The sequence below is a fragment of the Monodelphis domestica genome, chromosome 1 (genome assembly GCF_027887165.1).
Source record: "Monodelphis domestica isolate mMonDom1 chromosome 1, mMonDom1.pri, whole genome shotgun sequence".
NCBI lineage: Eukaryota > Metazoa > Chordata > Mammalia > Didelphimorphia > Didelphidae > Monodelphis > Monodelphis domestica.
The window spans coordinates 760546951-760565735 of record NC_077227.1 but is presented as its reverse complement, the minus strand read 5'-3'; the positions used below and the strand labels follow the sequence as shown (position 1 = coordinate 760565735).

Genomic DNA, 18785 nt, shown 5'->3' with positions numbered 1-18785 from the left:
AGTTTGGGTAGGATGGTCATTTTTACTATATTGGCTCGTCCTATCCATGAGCAGTTAATGTTTTTCCAATTGCTGAAGTCTAGTTTTAGTTATGTGGAGAGTGTTTTGTAGTTGTGTTCATATAGTTCCTGTGTTTGTCTCGGCAGATAGATTCCTAAGTATTTTATATTGTCTTAGGTGATTTTGAATGGGATTTCTCTTTCAAATTCCTGCTGCTGAAATGGGTTGGAAATATATAGAAATGCTGATGACTTATGTGGGTTTCTTTTGTATCCTGCAACTTTGCAAATGTTGTTGATTATTTCGACTAGCTTTTTGGTTGAATCTCTAGGATTCTTTAAGTAGACCATCATATCATCTGCAAAGAGTGATCACTTGGTCTACTCATTGCCAATTTTAATACCTTCAATTTCTTTTTCTTCTCTAATTGCTACTGCTAATGTTTCTAGTACAATGTTGAATAATAGAGGTGATAATGAGCATCCCTGTTTCACTCCTGATCTCATTGGGAATGCATCTAGATTATCCTCATTGCAGATGATGTTTGCTAATGGTTTTAGATATATACTGTTTGTTATTTTTAGGAAAGACCCTTCTATTCCTATGATTTCTAGTGTTTTAAAAATGAATGGGTGTTGTATTTTATCAAAGGCTTTTTCTGCATCTATTGAGATAATCATGTGATTTTTGTTGGATTGCTTGTTGATATGGTCAATTATGGGATGGTTTTCCTAATATTGAACCAGCCCTGCATCCCTGGTATAAATCCTACTTGATCATAGTGAATGACCCTCCTGATCACTTGCTGGAGTCTTTTTGTTAGTATCCTATTTAAGATTTTTGCATCTATGTTCATTAGGGACATTGGTCTGTAGTTTTCTTTCTTCATTTTTGACCTGCCTGGCTTTGGAATCAGTACCATATTTGTGTCATAGAAGGAATTTGGTAGCACTCCCTCTTTCCTTATTGTGTCAAATAGTTTGTGTAGTATTGAGATTAGCTGTTCTTTGAATGCTTGATAGAATTCACTTGTGAATCCATCAGGCCCTGGGGATTTTTTCTTAGGGAGTTCTTTGATAGCCTGTTGGATTTCTTTTTCTGATATGGGATTATTTAAGAATTCTATTTCTTCTTCTGTTAGTCTAGGCAATTTATATTTTTTGTAAATATTCATCCATATCACCTAGGTTGGTATATTTATTGCCATATAGTTGGGCAAAGTAGATTTTAATGATTGCCTTAATATCCTCTTCACTGGAGGTGAGGTCCCCCTTTTCATCTATGATACTGTTAATTTGCTTTCCTTCTTTCCTTTTTTAAATTAGATTGACCAGTACTTTGTCTATTTTGTTTGTTTTTTCAAAGTATCAGCTTCTAGTCTTATTTATTAGTTCAATAGTTCTATCACTTTTGATTTTATTAATTTCTCCCTTAATTTTTAGCATCTCTAATTTGGTTTTCTTCGGGGGGGGGGGTTAATTTGTTCTCTTTCAAGTTTTTTGATTTGCATGTCCAATTCATTGATCTCTGCCCTCCTTTATTTGTTAATATATGCATTCAGGGTTATGAATTTTCCTCTTAGTACTCCTTTGGCTGTATCCCATAAGGTTTGAAAGGATGTCTCACTGTTGTCATTTTCTTCAATGAAATTATTGTTTCTATGATTTCTTCTCTAACCGATTTTGGAATATCATATTATGTAATTTCCAATTGATTTTTAATTTGGCTTTCCATGTACCCTTACTGATCATTATTTTTATTGCCTTATGATTTGAAAAGGTTGCATTTATTATTTCTGCTTTTCTGCATTTGTTTGCCATGTTTTTATGACCTAGTGTATGGTCAATCTTTGTGAATGTGCTGCTGAAAAGATGTATTCTTTTTTGTCCCTATTTATTCTTCTCCATATATCTATTAACTGTAATTTTTCTAATATTTCATTCAAATCTTTTACCTCTTTATTTTTTGATTTATCTAAATTTTATAGTGGTTGGCTCAGGTATCCCACTAATATAGTTTTACTGTCTATTTCTTCCTTCAATTCTCCTAGTTTCTCCATTAGAAATTTGGGTGCTATATTATTTGGTGCATATATGTTGATTAGTGATATTTCTTCATTGTCTATACTCTCTTTTATCAGGATATGTTTACCTTCCCTATCCCTTTTGATCAGGTCTATTTTTGCTTTGGCTTTGTCAGATATCATGATTGCAACTCCTGCCTTCTATCAGTTGAGGCCCAATAGGTCTTACTCCAACCTTTAATTCACAACCTTGTGAATATCTACCCACCTCATGTGTGTTTATTGAAGACAACATATGGTAGGGTTTTGGATTCTAATCCATTCTGCTATTCGTCAGTTTTATGGGTGAGTTCATCCCATTCACATTCAAAGTTATGATTGTCACTTGTGAATTCGCCAGCATTTTGATATGCTCCCCTAATTCTGACCTTTCTTCTTTTGCTATAACCTTTTAAACTGGTGGTTTACTTTACATCAGTCCCCCAAGTTCCCTCCCTTGATATGCTTCCCTTTCTGGCCCCTTCCATTTTGTTCCCTTTTTTTCCCAGGGTGTTAATTTCCCTCCCTCTCTCCTCCCCTCCCTTTTTGTAGTCCCTCCCCCTCCCCCCCTTAATTTTCCATTCTCCCTACTCTGTTGGATAAGATAGAATTCGAGATCCCAATGGGTCTAGGTGCTCTTCCCTCTTAGAGTTGATTTCACTGGGAGTAAGGTTTAATTATTACCTATTAGCATTCTCTTCCTCTCATTCTTATAAGAGAATTCTTCCCCTCCCCTTCCCATGTGTATCTTTGTTTGACAAAGATTATTCTATTTAATTTATTGTTATTTCTTCAAGTATATCTTGATACCATCATCGATTCCCTCCCTCCCTTTTTCTTTCTTCCCCCTTTCTCAATATCATCTTAATGCCCCAATCTTTCCCTATGAGTGATTCCTCTAATTACTCTAATAATGCATAGAATTTTTGAGAATTACACATAATATCCCCCCATATTAATATATATAATTTCATCTAAATGTAGACCTTATAGAAGAGAGTTTGAATAAGAGGGAAAAAAGCATTTTTCTCCTTTTCCCTTTCTTTCATATTTACCTTTTCATGTTTCTCTTGCTCTTTGTGTTTGGATATCAAACTGAGTTCTGGTTTTCTTTACAAATACTTGGAAATCTTCTATTTTGTTGGATGCCCATCCTTTCCCCTGGAAGTATATAGGCAGTTTTAATGGATATGATTCTTGGTTGAAGACCCAGTTCTCTTGCCTTTCTGAATATCGTGTTCCAGTGTGGAAGCTGCCAGGTCTTGTGCGATCCTGACTGGAGCTCCTTGGTATCTGAATTGTTTTTTTCTGGCTTCTTGTAGGATTCTCTCCTTAGCTTGAAAGCTTTGGAATTTGGCAATTACATTCCTGGGAGTTGTCTTTTGGGAATTTAGTGTAGAGGGTGTTCTATGGACTCTTTTGATGACTATTTTGTCCCCTTGTTCTAGAATCTCAGGGCAGTTTTCTTGGATATCTTGTATTATGATGTCAAGATTCCTGTTTATTACTGGCTTTTCAGGAAGACCAATGATTCTCAGATTGACTATCCTTCCTCTGTTTTCCTGATCTTTCACCTTGTCAGTAAGATATTTTATGTTTTCTTATAATTTGTAAATTTTTTGACTTTGCTTTATTAATTCTTGCTGTTTTTCAAGTTCATTGTCTTCCAGTTGCCTAATTCTGGTCTTTAAATACTGGTTTTCCTTTTCAGTTTGGTCTATCCTGCTTTTTTAGGCTTCCAGCTGTTTCTCCAATTGGGAGTTCTTTTCCCTCCGATTGTTAAATTCTCTATGCATTATATCCCATTTTTCCTGCCAGAAAGCTTCCATCTTTTTGATAACCTTCAATTTAAATTCAAGAGCTTGTGGACAATTTCCATTTCTTTTGGAAGGTTTTGGAGCATTTATTTGGGTTTCCTCTTCTGCTATTTCCTCTGTAGTCTGTATTTTTCCTCTGTAAAAACTATCCAAAGTCAACCCCTTCTTCTTGCTTTTCTTGGTGTTGGGGTGTTGTGGTTCCTGGGTACTGTTTGCCATCTCTATGGTTTTCCCTTCCCTTTCCAGTCAGAAATCTGAGTGAGGAGGGCTGGCTCTCTGTGTATGGATCTAATGATCAAGGGTTTTTGTCTCGGGCCAGATCTCAATTCTCTGCAGCTGGGCTATCTTTCTGGGGGATCCCATTGTCTGCCCTCCCTTGCCTGCCAGCATTTTGGATGTTACTGCTCTCAGGGGTGGGTCCTTGGTGATCTTAATCAACTCCCAAGACCTATAGGTGCCCCTTGCTCACTTCAGGGGTGCCCTTCGCACACTCGTTGATTATGGTGCACTGGTTCTGAGCGCCTGGGATCTGAGCTCCCCTTGCCTGCCTGCCGGGGTTTCAGGTGTTACTGTTCTCAGGGATAAGTCCTTGGTGGTTTTAGTAGTTCCCAAGACCCGGAGCTGCCTGTTGCTCATTCCTGGTGTACCCCTCCCTCCCTCATCGGTTCTAGCATGCACTGACTTTAACTCTGGCTCTGTAGATGTGATGGGGGAGGGTAGGTCAGCTCAGGTTTGGGTGGGAGCTTTTTCATTCCCTTATAATGTGGAAATGCCCATGTCCCACAGACCTTCAGTGCTGCGTCCTACTGTAGAGGCCCTCCGTTTTTATGAGGATGGTTTTTTGGGGGTCTTTTGAGGTCGTCTGTATCGTTGGGTCTGAGGAGGGGAAGTGAGCCACATCTAATCTGCTGCCATGCTTACCTGGAAGTCAATCCTGGCCTGTGTTTTAATAATTATAATATATTGATTGTATGAGGGGAAGGATAATAATGCAGAGGAAACATAAAAATTATTTATTTTATTAACAGGAAAGGGATGAAAGATTTGGAAATAGAAGGAAGGAAAGGGTAAATGCTATTACTAATCCCAGATATAAAACCCCTTATTTCTTAATATTAAGTCCAACAGGGTAAGAGGCTCACACAAGCGTCCTTGATAAATCAGGAGTCCCAATTGATGTTCACAGAGGCTCCCAGCAGGGTAGAGGCCATCCTCCAATCAGGCTATCCAGCAGGCTGACCAGGCTAACTCTCTCATCCCACTGAAATCCTCAAAGCCAGTTGTTGATGGATGATCAGGATCTTTTCAGCCACACCTTACTCTTCCTTGTTCCTCCAGAGAGAATGGCAGTTGGGAAAACCCCCTCAACTGTCTGGAACCTTGACCCAGTAGGCTCATGAGATTCTAAGTCCTTCCAATCTTCTGAGCTACCTCAACCTGGACGGCGACCCCCTGAGCAGGCTCTGGGCAGGGGCCTTCTCCGGTCGGAAGGACCTCACTCACCTGTCCCTCACTGGCCTGAGCCGCCCCCACGGAGCTCACCTCATTGGCCTTCCATGACTGCCAAGCCTCCAGGTCCTGGGTCTGTTGGGCAATCCCAGCCTGCGGTCTGCCAAGACTGAGGTCTTCTCCAGCTTGAACTCTCTGCAGGAGCTGAACCTGTCAGGCTGGTGGCTCTGCCCAACCTCCCGTCCGTCAAGGGCATCACCCTGTCACCCTGGGGAGGGACGTCCGGTGCGTCAAGGTGGTCAAGGAGGGCCAGTACCAGGGAGAGGGGCCAGACCAGAAAGGAGGTCTTGTACTGCCACGGCCACGGTGCTGTGGCCCAAGCCCCCTCTGCCTCGTGACCACAGTGTCCCCATGAGAGGTGAACAGAGGGAAGGCCCATGGAGGGTCTGTCTGGGGAAGGGTGGCACCCACATGGAGGAGAGGGAGAAAGAAAATGCCCATCTCCCTCACAGGCATGGAGGCCTACCCTTGTGCCATTTGCTTTTTGGGTTTTTTTTGTAAGCCTGTCGATTTAATTTATACGTGCCAACACCAGATTTAGCTCCTGTGTGTGTGTGTGAGAGAGAGACAGAGACAGAGAGACAGAGACAGACAGAGACAGAGACAGAGACAGAGAGAGAGACAGAGAGACAGACAGACAGAGACAGAGACAGACAGACAGAGACAGAGAGAGACAGAGAGACAGAGGGAGAGAGACAGAGACAGAGACAGAGAGAGAGACAGAGAGAGACAGACAGAGAGACAGAGAGACAGAGAGAGACAGAGACAGAGAGACAGAGACAGACAGAGACAGAGAGAGACAGAGAGACAGAGACAGACAGAGATAGAGACAGAGAGAGACAGAGAGACAGAGAGAGAGAGACAGAGACAGAGACAGAGAGACAGAGAGAGACAGAGAGAGACAGAGAGACAGAGACAGAGAGAGACAGAGACAGAGAGAGAGAGAGACAGAGACAGACAGAGACAGAGACAGAGACAGAGAGAGACAGAGACAGACAGAGACAGAGACAGAGACAGAGAGAGAGACAGAGAGACAGACAGACAGAGACAGAGACAGACAGACAGAGACAGAGAGAGACAGAGAGACAGAGGGAGAGAGACAGAGACAGAGACAGAGAGAGAGACAGAGAGAGACAGAGAGACAGAGAGACAGAGAGACAGAGAGAGACAGAGACAGAGAGACAGAGACAGACAGAGACAGAGAGAGACAGAGAGACAGAGACAGACAGAGATAGAGACAGAGAGAGACAGAGAGACAGAGAGAGAGAGACAGAGACAGAGACAGAGAGACAGAGAGAGACAGAGAGAGACAGAGAGACAGAGACAGAGAGAGACAGAGACAGAGAGAGAGAGAGACAGAGACAGACAGAGACAGAGACAGAGACAGAGAGAGACAGAGACAGACAGAGACAGAGACAGAGAGAGACAGAGAGACAGAGACAGACAGAGACAGAGACAGAGACAGAGAGAGACAGAGAGACAGAGACAGACAGAGACAGAGACAGAGAGAGACAGAGACAGAGAGACAGAGACAGAGAGAGACAGAGACAGAGAGACAGAGACAGAGACAGACAGAGACAGACAGAGACAGAGAGACAGAGGGAGGGAGGGAGGGGGAGAGAGGGAGACAAAGAGAAATGCCTTTCCATCTGTCCTGCTACTCCTCTGCCTGGAAGCTCCTCTCTAAGGCCACTCTTGGTCTTACCCTAAACAAAAACTGTTGGAGTCTCCTCGTCTTCGGAAGCAGCCAGAGAATCTAGGGAACCAGCCGGCAGAGCCGAGGCATGCCAAGAAACATTCCAGCTTCAACATGCTCCTGCCTTGGACATCCCCTTTCTGGCCTCTGAGGGAACACATGGAGATCTTTGGGCGCCACAAGGCTCGGAGGAGGGCCCAGAAGTCTTAAGTGGAAGTTCAGGGCAAAGACAGAAGGGATGCTCTGAGGCAAACAGACGCCGGGGGCAGGCCTTCTCCTCCTCTGATGTCACCCAGCCCTCCGGCGTCCCCAGCTCGTGGTTCCAACGCTTCCCTCCTTCTTGACTCGGACATCCCCCTCCCCCGATCCGCGCCACCCAGTCCTGTAAGGGAGCCCATGGCTTGTTTGGTGCCAAAGTGGGCCCTGAGCCCATCTCTGCCTATCTGCCCCCGGTGTTCTTCCCAGAGGGCCTTCCCCCGATGCCTTGACTCCTGTTGCGCTCAGGCATCTTTCTTTTGGGGGGTTTGTTTTTCTGTTGTTGTTTTTTAAGTAATGGATGAGATGAGTGAGTAAAGAAGGGAGTCCTACCGAATAAATGTGAAGAAAATTATTTTAAAGAATCATTTTGCAATTGCATCTTTCCTTGATACAAAGCCTTGCACAAAGCCTAAATCATGTTGAAAACCTTATTTGGGCATTTGTGTACAATCTAAAGTACTTACAAATCACCTAAAGTAAACTCTCTACCCAACATAAGAAACAACCTGTACTCATTTCTCTTAATCTAACGAATACTCACCTATTCTAGGAATTTTAATAAGGAAAGGAGAAAAGGAATTAAATAATGCACAAATTTCAAACATAAGCAAATAACATCAAATGCAAAAGAAGAGCTCAACTTCCATGCAAACATTAAGCTCATCAATACCGCTCTTATCAACGAATACAGAACATTCTGATACTATTGTAATATATTAACATCAGAGAAAATTTCTGAAAATTACAATAAACACAACATTGCATAAGTTTTTACACAGAAATTAAACCAAAACAAACTCACTTATGCAAAATACATGTAACAATAGATATAAGTGACCTATTTACACAATGTATACACATATACATGTAATGCACATGTATATTATATGTATGCACTTATATACACTCTTCATATTTACACACATATTACACATTACACACACATATATGTACACTATAATACAATTTATAATCCTATTATACACACTATTTACATATGTATTTAGTTTTGTGTGATATATGAAGCTATGTTATTTGTGTTATACATGTACATGTTATTGTGTTTTTTTTATGTTGTTACTTTGTTATGTTGTTTTGCTAGTGTAATGTCAATGTTATTGTTATGTTACTGTTTTGTTATTGTTGCATGCAATCTACTTACCACTATTTCAGATCTCTTCTCATCTCATCCTGCTTGAATCATTCTTCTCCAATTCTTTGGTAGTAAATATATTTATATTTGTTTGTGGGAATGTGTTATGTTGTTTTGTGTTATAATACAATACCCACAATTTTAATTCATTAGTCCGTTAATTCTGTGATTCTCTTCATTGCAAATTCCTCAAAGTCTTTAAATTTATAAGTTTCAGTCTTTTTAACAACATCCATTAATTCCTAAATTCTCCTCTTGGTCTGCATTGTCTTCTCTCCTCTTCCACTGGAATGGTCCTCTCCTTACTGATCTTTTTGACTGCAGACTCAATTTGCCCAATGATTCTAACTTTCTACAATCTCTTCTTCATTTTCTTCTTCATTGATTTGTACATTCTCATTATTTATATACCATGTGTTCATTTTATATGTGAACAATGATACCATGAATCTCTACCCAAAACTTTTACTGAAGATGGAGAAACTAACACAATGGTGTAAGGATCTACTCAACTCTCTTGCATTGCTGATGTTTTAGCAAAATTTTTAACATATACCATATCTCCTGGTTTGAAATCATGGAGAATAATCCAATGGACCAGATTGAATCAATACTCCCATATCATGTAATTCTTTGAGTCATTGCTGTAAAGCACTTAAGTATGAAGCAAGTTGACAATCTCCTCCTAAGAGTGATGTATAGACTGTCTTACAAGTTTTTTCTTGTGTTGGAGCATGTCCTTCATATGATGATATATGCAAATCCGCTCTTGGCCTCGTATGTAGGTAAAACAAAACTATGGGAAGAATATCTGGTCTTTTGAGATGAGTTTCAGCACAGATCTTCCCCACCATAGTATTGAGTTCCCTATTTACGTGCTCCACTTGACCTGAACTTTGTGGATAATAAGGAACATGATATTTGGGTGTTATTCCTAGATTCTCATAGACTCTTTTCAAAACATCTTGGGTGAAATGAGATCCCTTATCAGAGTCTATGGTTAGTGGTACTCCAGATCTATGTATAATTACTTTAATCAACACTTTTGCCACAAAGTTAGCTGTATTTGTATTTGATGGAAAAGCTTCAGGCCTTTTGGTTAATCTGTCTGCTATTACCAGGCAAAACTTGTATCTTCCAGCTTTTGGCATGCTAATGTAATCAATCTGTAGACTCTCAAATGGATATGCTAAAAATCTACCACCTAAACCTTTCTGTCTGAATGCCCCTTGCTTGAATTTTTGGCAAACAGAACAGCTTGTATAGATCTTATTTACTACAGTACTTATTCCAGAAGCTACCCATTGCCTCTTCACAGAGTCAATCACAGCTTGAGTACCAAAATGACCTTTTGTGTGGATAGCTTGACACAAATAGGTATATAAGTCTCTTGGTAACAGTGGTTTTCCAGTATCTGCATTGGGATGTATCAATGAAAGATAGCGATTGCAAAATGATTGGCAGGACATCCCAAAACTAAATCAGCTGACTTCTGGACTAATATATCTACATCTGCTATACCTGTGATGTGTGAACCTTAAAATTCTCAGACCCTACTTCATAAGGTTGGGTTAAGACCATTCCCCATTTTACACAATGAAGGAACTTAGATCAGGAATGTGAGACCTCTACTCCACCCCTACTTAAGCCTGCTTTAGGGGAAGAAACTCCTTGCTGAACAATGAAAGATACTTAAACCCATACTTATAGTAAAACAAAAGTTCTTAAGCTGTGCCTATTTTTAGGACTAATACAAAAGGGTGCTAAGTACCTATAAAGGTCAGGCAACTTGTGAACTTACAAGGAGCAAAGAGGTGAGAAACTTACTCAGAGGTTTTCTGGTGTGAACTTAATTAAAAATTTAAGCCTTCTTAGGTGTGAACTAAGAATGGTCTGTCCTTTGAAAAACATCTACTGTGATTGGTAGATGTGAGAACTTAAGGGAGGTGACATAGGAGAAAATTCCCTTTATAAGGAGAGGAAAAGCTGAGACTCAGGTCAGTCAGAAGAATCTCTCTCTGGAGAAGGATGGCTGGCTGAACTGGTGTCTATATTCTTGCTTTGGAAAAATCTTGTGGTGAGTGTTTAAAGGCTGACTGATCTCTCTATTAAGACTCAGGTCTAGGCCATGTTGGCTAAGGCCGTTCATACTTATTCCTCTCTTATTCTCTCTCACTTTCTTTAATTCCTCATTTGTATGAATTAAATCTCTATAAAACCCAGCTGACTTGGGTATATTTAATAAATGGGAATTTTTCCCTGGCAACCACCTTATATTTGATTTAAAACAAGACACTGTCTTGAAAACATATTTTCTGCGGTCACAATTTACTCATCCACTCTTATATCGACTACAATTTATATCTTCCACTATTTTAATTATTACAGATGGAGGAAGTACCACTCTAACCAAGAATATATGGGGGGTAGGAATATATGACACCTGAGCTGGTATAGGAAATGTGTGATGGTTAAGTATGACTCAATGGTAAAACTGGGGATGGTGCCTTGTGACATTTGGGATGTGAATGTGTAGCTAGTGTAGTAGAGTAGCTAGTGCTAGGAGAGCCATGTTCCAGATTGCCTTAGAAAATGCTCAGCATGAGGTAAGAATTGGACAATGAGGCTCCAAGGGGAGCCAGCAGAAGTCTGGTGCCTTCTCAAGTTCCTGGTATAAGGATGATATTAGAAAATAAGTGTTGTCTTATTAGAAATAAGTAGAGAATCTGGCTTGAGAAAGAATTCGGAGTTTGAAGCAGAGCTGAGAGAGCATGTCAATTTGAAATGTTGACAGTTATAATTGCTTTTCTGTGTCAGTTACTCTCTCTGGCAGTTGAGAGACTCTCAGGGCTGGAGGAGGTAACATCTTTGATTCTCTGTCTGAGGGAAAGACATGAAGGAGCTCAGTGTTTTCCTTTCCCAATGTTGGAAACACTATTGACTATTTCTGTCTTCATAAATTGGTTTATATCTGAGAAGACCAAAGAAAGACCTGGTCTTTGGTTTGGACTCTGAGCCTGTTAAAGCTGAGTCCTAACATGATTCTTGTTGAGACTCAACCAGCTAGTCTCTGTTATTTTAAAACTATAAGACAAAGTTAAGAATTATAAGGATAATAGTGGTAGTTTCATTTAGAATACTATAGATTTGGGTTTGTCAGATCATGGAGGATTATTGTAGCCTGTGAAATGTAGTAGAAGTGGTTCCTTGGTGGAACCAGGGAGTTTATTTGGGTGGATTTAGAATCCCTTATAAGGAATTAGAAATCCTTGTTATCCTTCTATATTTCAATAAATATCTTATTTTGTATAATAAGAGTCTCTTTTGCGCCTGGCCCTGAAGGGAAGTTCTCATTTGAGCTTCACTTCATCACTGTAGATACTTTTGATTACATCTATCCAAAGTATATGAACATTTCTGAACCTGTATTGGCATAGTTTTTCCCATTTATTTTTAAGTAATTTGCCATTATTATTTTTACACTGGCCCAGACTTACCTGGGACCTGTACCTGAAGAGTTGGTTTCAAAAAAGGGCAGTGTTCTCAGCTCCTCAGGGTCTCCCTTACATCCAGCCCATTCTGAATGGATATTCCCAGACCCAAGAGTCCCACTTTGGTCTGCCTCTAAAGCCCCAGGATGGGCCCTTTCCTCCAATGGTACCCTGGGTCAAGACCATAAGATTCTGCCTGCCTCTACTTGCCAAGCCCTGCCTTTCATCATAGGGAATTCCCCAACCCCTTTTCCAGAATTTTTAATCCTTTACTCTGATGTGGGCTCACAGCAGACACTAAGGGGTAGTGAAGAAACGGACCCTCAGACTCTGAAATCTGGCACTTCTCACTACTTAAAACTGGTTAAGCATCAACTACAAAACCTGTAGTTTCAGCATCAGTCAAACATGCATGTAGATAATTGTTACCAACTCTGTGCACAGGATCTGTAATATTCTGTACTGGGCATCAGTTTTGTGCCTAACTGGTTTAATTAAATACTCATATTGTTTTTAGAACTGTAACATCATTAACTACCTATAGTGGTCCTCCAGTGTCACATCCACCACCCCATGTTATTATCCCAGGACAGGGAGACCTCTGCCACATTGACTCCCACAATGATGACAAGGTGGACAATGTGGAACAAGGGGCCTGCACACTGGGGCTCTGGCATTCCAGATGAATCCTCCACATTTGCACATGCTTCTTATTCCCAATGACATTACACCCTAAAACACACCTGCACCTGAATTTGACCATGCCCCCCTTCCAGTGTTTTCAGAAAAGGCAAAGATTTCTCTGGAATGGGAGATGACAAGCTCCCTGGCCCAAATCAATATGCCAACCCTAATCCACTGAGCTGGGAAGCTTTTATTCTATAGTTGTGGCTGCTGCTCCATACAGGAAGCTGCCACTGTACAACAGAGTTTCTACTATATACAACCAGCTGCAAAGAGTCTACTTTACTGGCCCCTGAACTTGTCCATCAGCCCTGAGGCTACCTGATTAGCCTCCAGACTATTCCACCAGTTATTACACAACCATAAACTACTTCTTTAAATAAAATTCTTACAAATTGGATGGAATTTGAGTCTACCATTCTTGGGCTGAGATTCTACAAACTTGGATGTTCGTGATACTGGCTTCGTGGATGATTCTTGGTCAAGACTCTCTATCTTGTAACTCTGCCTTTCCCTTCGTTGTCTCCACTGTTTGGAATGTCATCCATAGTAACCTTGACCTCTTGGATTCAGTCTTCTCAAGTAGCAGTTCCCTTTCTGAGAAGTTTCTCCTGGTCCCTAAATCTCTCAGAGCTCCCCTGAGGGTTCATTTTTCCTCAAGCCTCCAATTCTGACCCAGAGCTTCAATTCTACCTGGGCCACAACCCATTCTCATCTCTGGGGATGCACTTTCCTCATCTCTTCAACACCTGCCTCTTTCCCTCCTTCATGTCCAGGACTCAGACCCTCCTACTAAGCAGGTAGATACCCATAGACCCTGGGCAGCAGACTCATCTGAAAGTAGAGGTCCTATCATTTGAGGTGCTGACAGTAAATGTCTATTAAGAAAAGATTCTGCAGTTGAATGTATGTTCAATAGAACTGTCTTCAAACAAATTATAATGTAGTAGCACTTCAATTCACGTTTTCCTATTAGGATAATTATATCTAACCTTGTATGTGTGAGTGTAAAATCCCCTACTCCCTTTTATGATATTAGCCTTTATGATTTACTTTTATAACACAATTATTAGTTTTCAGTTCATAGTCAAATAATATAGTTTGCTTTACAAACATGATTTGAGAAAATTAATTTTGGGTGCTATCAAATCTCATTTACATCCTGACCTTAAGCCTGTAACCCAGGAGATTCCACAAATCCTACCACACTGCTCTTGGTTGTATAACAAGATGGTCAGACAAAAAGAAAAGATGGTCTTGTTTGTAGAAAAAGTCATACAGGAGGGTAGAGGGCTACTCTTATTTTCTTATAACTGTTAACCAAAACTGTTTCCCATTATTCCAACATAACCAGTAAAAACATCAAGATGCTGAGTACTGCAAAGTTGCTACCCAGAGTGATCTTTTTTATACTTATGTCAGATTAATAAGTACTTGGGTTAATAATTAATTAGATGTCCATATTAACAATTTTATATCCATTCTATTTTAATTATGAATGTTTTCTGTCACTGCATCATCAGATTTCTTGGCATAAAAAAGGCTATCTCCTAAGGCTCAGGGTCTCTGCTCTTGATCATGACCAGGGTCTGGATTTATTGGAAGTCTGGCCTCCTCCCAACAAAACTACTTAGCTTGGAATTCTGTACTGATGTGACAAATTTTTGCCACATATGTAGCACAGACCTTAATGCAAAATAGGCCTAAGATTTTATATGCAGGTGATAGGCTTGTAGAAATAAGTGTACTTGTAATTAGTTATGTTACACTGGCCTCTGAGGGCAAGCAGACAGAGTGTCAAGCTGTTAGATGCATGGTGATTTTGTATGTAAGAAAACTATCCTGATAATACACTCAACTGAATAAGTTATTGGAATGTTGCTGTGGGGTCGTCTAGCCTCCCACAGGGGATGGGGTCTTAGAGGTAGGACAGTGTTGGCGGAATGATAAACGGGACGCAGCACAGGTTTCATAGGATAAACTGCTCCCCCTTGGCTGAGGCTTAGTTTTATTTCATACTCTCATGATCACATAACTACTTTGCACACAGTTTTGTTCTCAACATACATGTTTCCATATAACAACAGAAAGGAAGCCTAAGCAGATAGTCAACAAAACACTGTGGCCAAGTGCAGGGTCAGAGGATAGAATCAACATGACGCAGATTTGCCAGAAGTTTTTATGCCTAGAAGAGGGTCCTATCTAAGTGGATATATAAGAATCCTTAGGTTTAATTTTGTAAGTGGGATCTCTTAGTAATATTCTGGGGGGGACAGTGGGACATCTGCATTAACCTTACAAGCATGTTGCTCTCATCTATTTTTCCTGGGACTAAGTAAGAATGATCATAGCAATTCAAATAATGGGGTGTTAATAAGGAAAACCACTTGGGGGGAGGGTTTCAGTGGGGGTTTCCATCCTTTCTGGGGCTGCTTTGCAGTCCCCAGTTTCCACGTGTGACCATGTCAAACAGTGTGGTCTTTGATAGCTCCTGGCAGAATGTCAATTATTTTATTTCATATTTGGAATCTACAACATCATTTGTTATCTAATTTTTCCTTCATAAGAATTTAGAAAACTTCATAGGAAATCACGCCAATTGCAAATGATTTCTATAGATCAAATACATTTCCTTCCTAAGTTAATTCCTTTTTAGATCCAGATGCCATGAAATGAAGAATTAAGACATTCAAGATTAGGGTTAAAATTCTTAAAAACTCAAGTATTTAATTGGACACATTGTTGTCAAACAATTCATAACTTGTTTCTACTTTTGATCTTGTTTGCATTAGTTTTATTTGTACAGTTTTTATTTTAATGAAAAGACTGCCAACTTTATACCTTATGTTATCTATTTTGTTCTTGGTCATAAATTCCTCCATTATCAATGAATTGATCTGATAGGCAAACTACTCTTATGTTCCTTTAATTTTCATATTGTTTTACAATTTAGGTCTAAATTGTGTGCTCATTTGGAGCTAATCTTAGTACAATTTATAACATAGTAGATTGACTGATTTTAAACATGAGAGCTCAGTGAGAATTTCTGTGGTTTCTGTGAAATATAGCATGAGGAAAAATTTTGAGACTGGTCCTAAATTAATTTTACTTCATCTAAGTTAGTAGGGGAAAAAGATAGGAGAGATGTACTTTCCTCACTGCTCCACTTAGCTTACTATTCTGTGGCCACCATTAGAGAGCCTTAGCCATGTTCACAGGGAAGTCCAGCTAGCAACAAAACTGAAAGCCTGGATGTCGTCTCTTACTGTGGATTATCAAACTTTATCTCCAGCAAGTAACTCACAAATCTCATCTCAGGAGCAAAATGTGACTTTCTATTTGTGCAGGGGACATCAGCCTGCCCTCATCTTGTGATCTCTTGATTATTACTGCCTTTTTTTCTGCTGCCATTGTATCCTCACTCAATGGTTTCTATCACATAATCCTTGCCTCTGAGTCAAGTTCAGGCTGATGCCAGATATGCTGCTTTAAAGAAAGGGGGGGAGGGGGGATTTCCATCAAAAAATAGCAAGACTAGAACTGTATGTGAACATCTTTCTAGATAGTTAGTATTAGTTTCTCCCCATGTGAATACTCTGATGTAAAGCAAGATTGGAGAACTGACTGAATGTCTTTCCACACTGATTGCATTCATGAGGTTTCTCCCCACTGTGGAATCTCCGATGTCCAGGAAAACTGGAGCACTCCATGAATGTTTTACCACATTTCTTACATTCATTACGTTTCTCCCCACTGTGGATTCTCTGATGTACAGCAAGATTGGAGCTCAGTCTGAAAGGCTTTCCACATTGTTTGCATTCATAAGGTTTCTCCCCGGTGTGGACTCTCAGATGTACTACAAGATTGGAGTTCTTTGTGAATGTCTTTCCACATTGATTGCATTCATAAGGTCTCTCCCCAGTGTGGATTCTCTGATGTACAACAAGATCAGAGCAGAGTCTGAAAGACTTTCCACATTGCTTGCATTGATAAGGTTTCTCCCCAGTGTGGATTCTCTGATGTACAGCAAGACTGGATCTCAGTCCAAAAGGCTTTCCACATTGTTTGCATTCATAAGGTTTCTCCCCAGTGTGAACTCTCTGATGTACTACGAGATTGGAGTTTTTTGTAAATGTCTTTCCACATTGATTGCATTCATAAGGTCTCTCCCCAGTGTGGATTCTCTGATGTACAGCAAGATGTGAGCTCCGACGGAATGTCTTTCCACATTGTTTGCATTCATAAGGTTTCTCCCCAGTGTGGATTCTCTGATGTCTACCCAGATGGGAGCTCTGACTGAATGACTTTCCACATTGCTTGCATTCATAAGGTTTCTCCCCAGTGTGGATTCTTTCATGTACAACAAGAGAGGAGCTCTGACTGAATGACTTTCCACATTGCTTGCATACATAAGTTTTCTTTCCAGAGTGGATTCTCTGATGTACAAGAGAGGAGCTCTGACTAAATGACTTTCTGCACTGATTACTTTCGCTAGATTTTTCCTGAGTGTGAATTCTATGATGTTCAATGTAAGATGCGTTTTGAGGTGCAAGACAGAATTCTCTAAAAGCAAAGTTATTGGGACACTCACTCATGAATCTTCGTAGGTTCATATCTTCCACAGGACAGCTCACCTCTGTTAGATTCGCCTTCATTTCAGGTCTGATCTCTCCTTCTAAAAGAAACAAAAAATAAAACATACTTATAGAGTGACATATATGACTATCTCCCTTCCTCAACTGTCAGAACATAAACTGCTACATATCCAATTTTTTTTCAGGTAAGAAGTCTTCCAAATTTGAAATGTTCATTACCTCCAAGCTAAAGAACAATTTAAATAACAAAAAAAAAACCTCCCATATTATCTCACTGGCTCTTCATAATGAATCTGGGATTTTGGACAGACTACCTTTATTACATTCCTATCTCAGACCATGCATAACCTCAGAAAGGCTAGATGACTGACTTGATCCAAAATCCTGGCAGCTGGAACCAAATATTTTGACTGGGCATGTTCTGACCAACTTCTGGCACCTACATGAGACTTCTGAGCCCTTCAATCTGGAACATTGACTTCTAAGAGGGTCACAGACCGACCCCCTGAAGGGAGCTCATAGGAAATGGAATCTCTCATCTTACAGATGGAGAAACTGAGGTTCAAAAGTTCTGCGCAAGGAGTCCCTGCTAAAACCTCTGAAAAAAAAATATCAAGTCAGGTCACCAGCCCCCAAATCTAGCCCTGGCTTCACCAGAGCACACAGAACCCTCTGGTAACCCCGGCTCTCTCATGTTTCTTTTCCCCTCCCTCAAATGTGTAAGGATAATTTTAGTGTTTTGACTTAAAATCTAAATAAGTGGCCGCCATGGGAAATTCTCAAATATGAAAATACCCAAGTCAGCTGGGGATTATGGAGATTTTAATTAACAAAGAAAGGAGGAATTAAGGGAAGGAGAGAGAGAGAGCAAGTGAGAAAGAGAAAAAGAGAGGGTTAATTTAAACTGCATTGGCTCAGGCTGAGCCAAGCAGTAGTTAAAGGCCTTGGCCAAAGTGGCCTCCTTGAGCCTAAGTGAAAGAGGAGTCAGTCTTGTAACTCACCATGAGACCGTCTCCAAGCTGGGTTCCAGTCCTCCACTGAAAACTATTTCCTGAACTGAGTTCAGAATCTAACTCCACTCCAAACTCACTTGCACTCCGAACTCCCCCTGAACTGTTCCTTAGCCTCCTTTGAATTTTCTCTTATGTCACTACCCCTAAATTTTCACATCTAACAATTACAGTAAATGCTTTTTCCAGGACTGCCCATTCTTAGTTCTCACCTTCTTTGGTTCTCACCTTCTCTAGTTAGATTATATCTTCTGAGTACTTCACACCTCTTTGTTAAACTTGCCTTTTGTGAGTTACTTGACCTTTTTGTGATTAATTTAACCTTTACAGGTACTTTTTTGTATTAGATCTAAAAATAGACCTATGTTAAGGTTCTAGCTTCACTATAAGGTATGGGTTAAGTACCGTCATTGTTCAAACATGAGTTTACAACTTTTATCTTCCCCTAAAGTATATCTAATTAGTGTGGAGTTATTTTAAAAGTTCCCAATACATTCCTGATCCTTTTAG

At 40.3% G+C, this 18785-nt stretch overlaps 1 protein-coding gene across 7 annotated transcripts in view; it reads right to left on the bottom strand.

Moving 5' to 3' along the window:
- Positions 1–18785, bottom strand: part of LOC103094333 (zinc finger protein 850-like) — a 293282-nt gene that overhangs the window by 220233 nt on the left and 54264 nt on the right. For 2 of the 7 annotated variants that reach the window (XM_056825065.1, XM_056825066.1), the window contains exon 4: positions 4883–17345. The exons of the other annotated variants lie outside the window; for them this stretch is intronic. In XM_056825065.1, coding sequence (XP_056681043.1) covers positions 16243–17345 — 1103 coding nt within the window. In that variant the 3' untranslated portion in view covers positions 4883–16242. Of the gene's footprint in view, positions 1–4882; positions 17346–18785 lie in introns of those variants that run through there. 7 annotated transcript variants of the gene reach the window in all.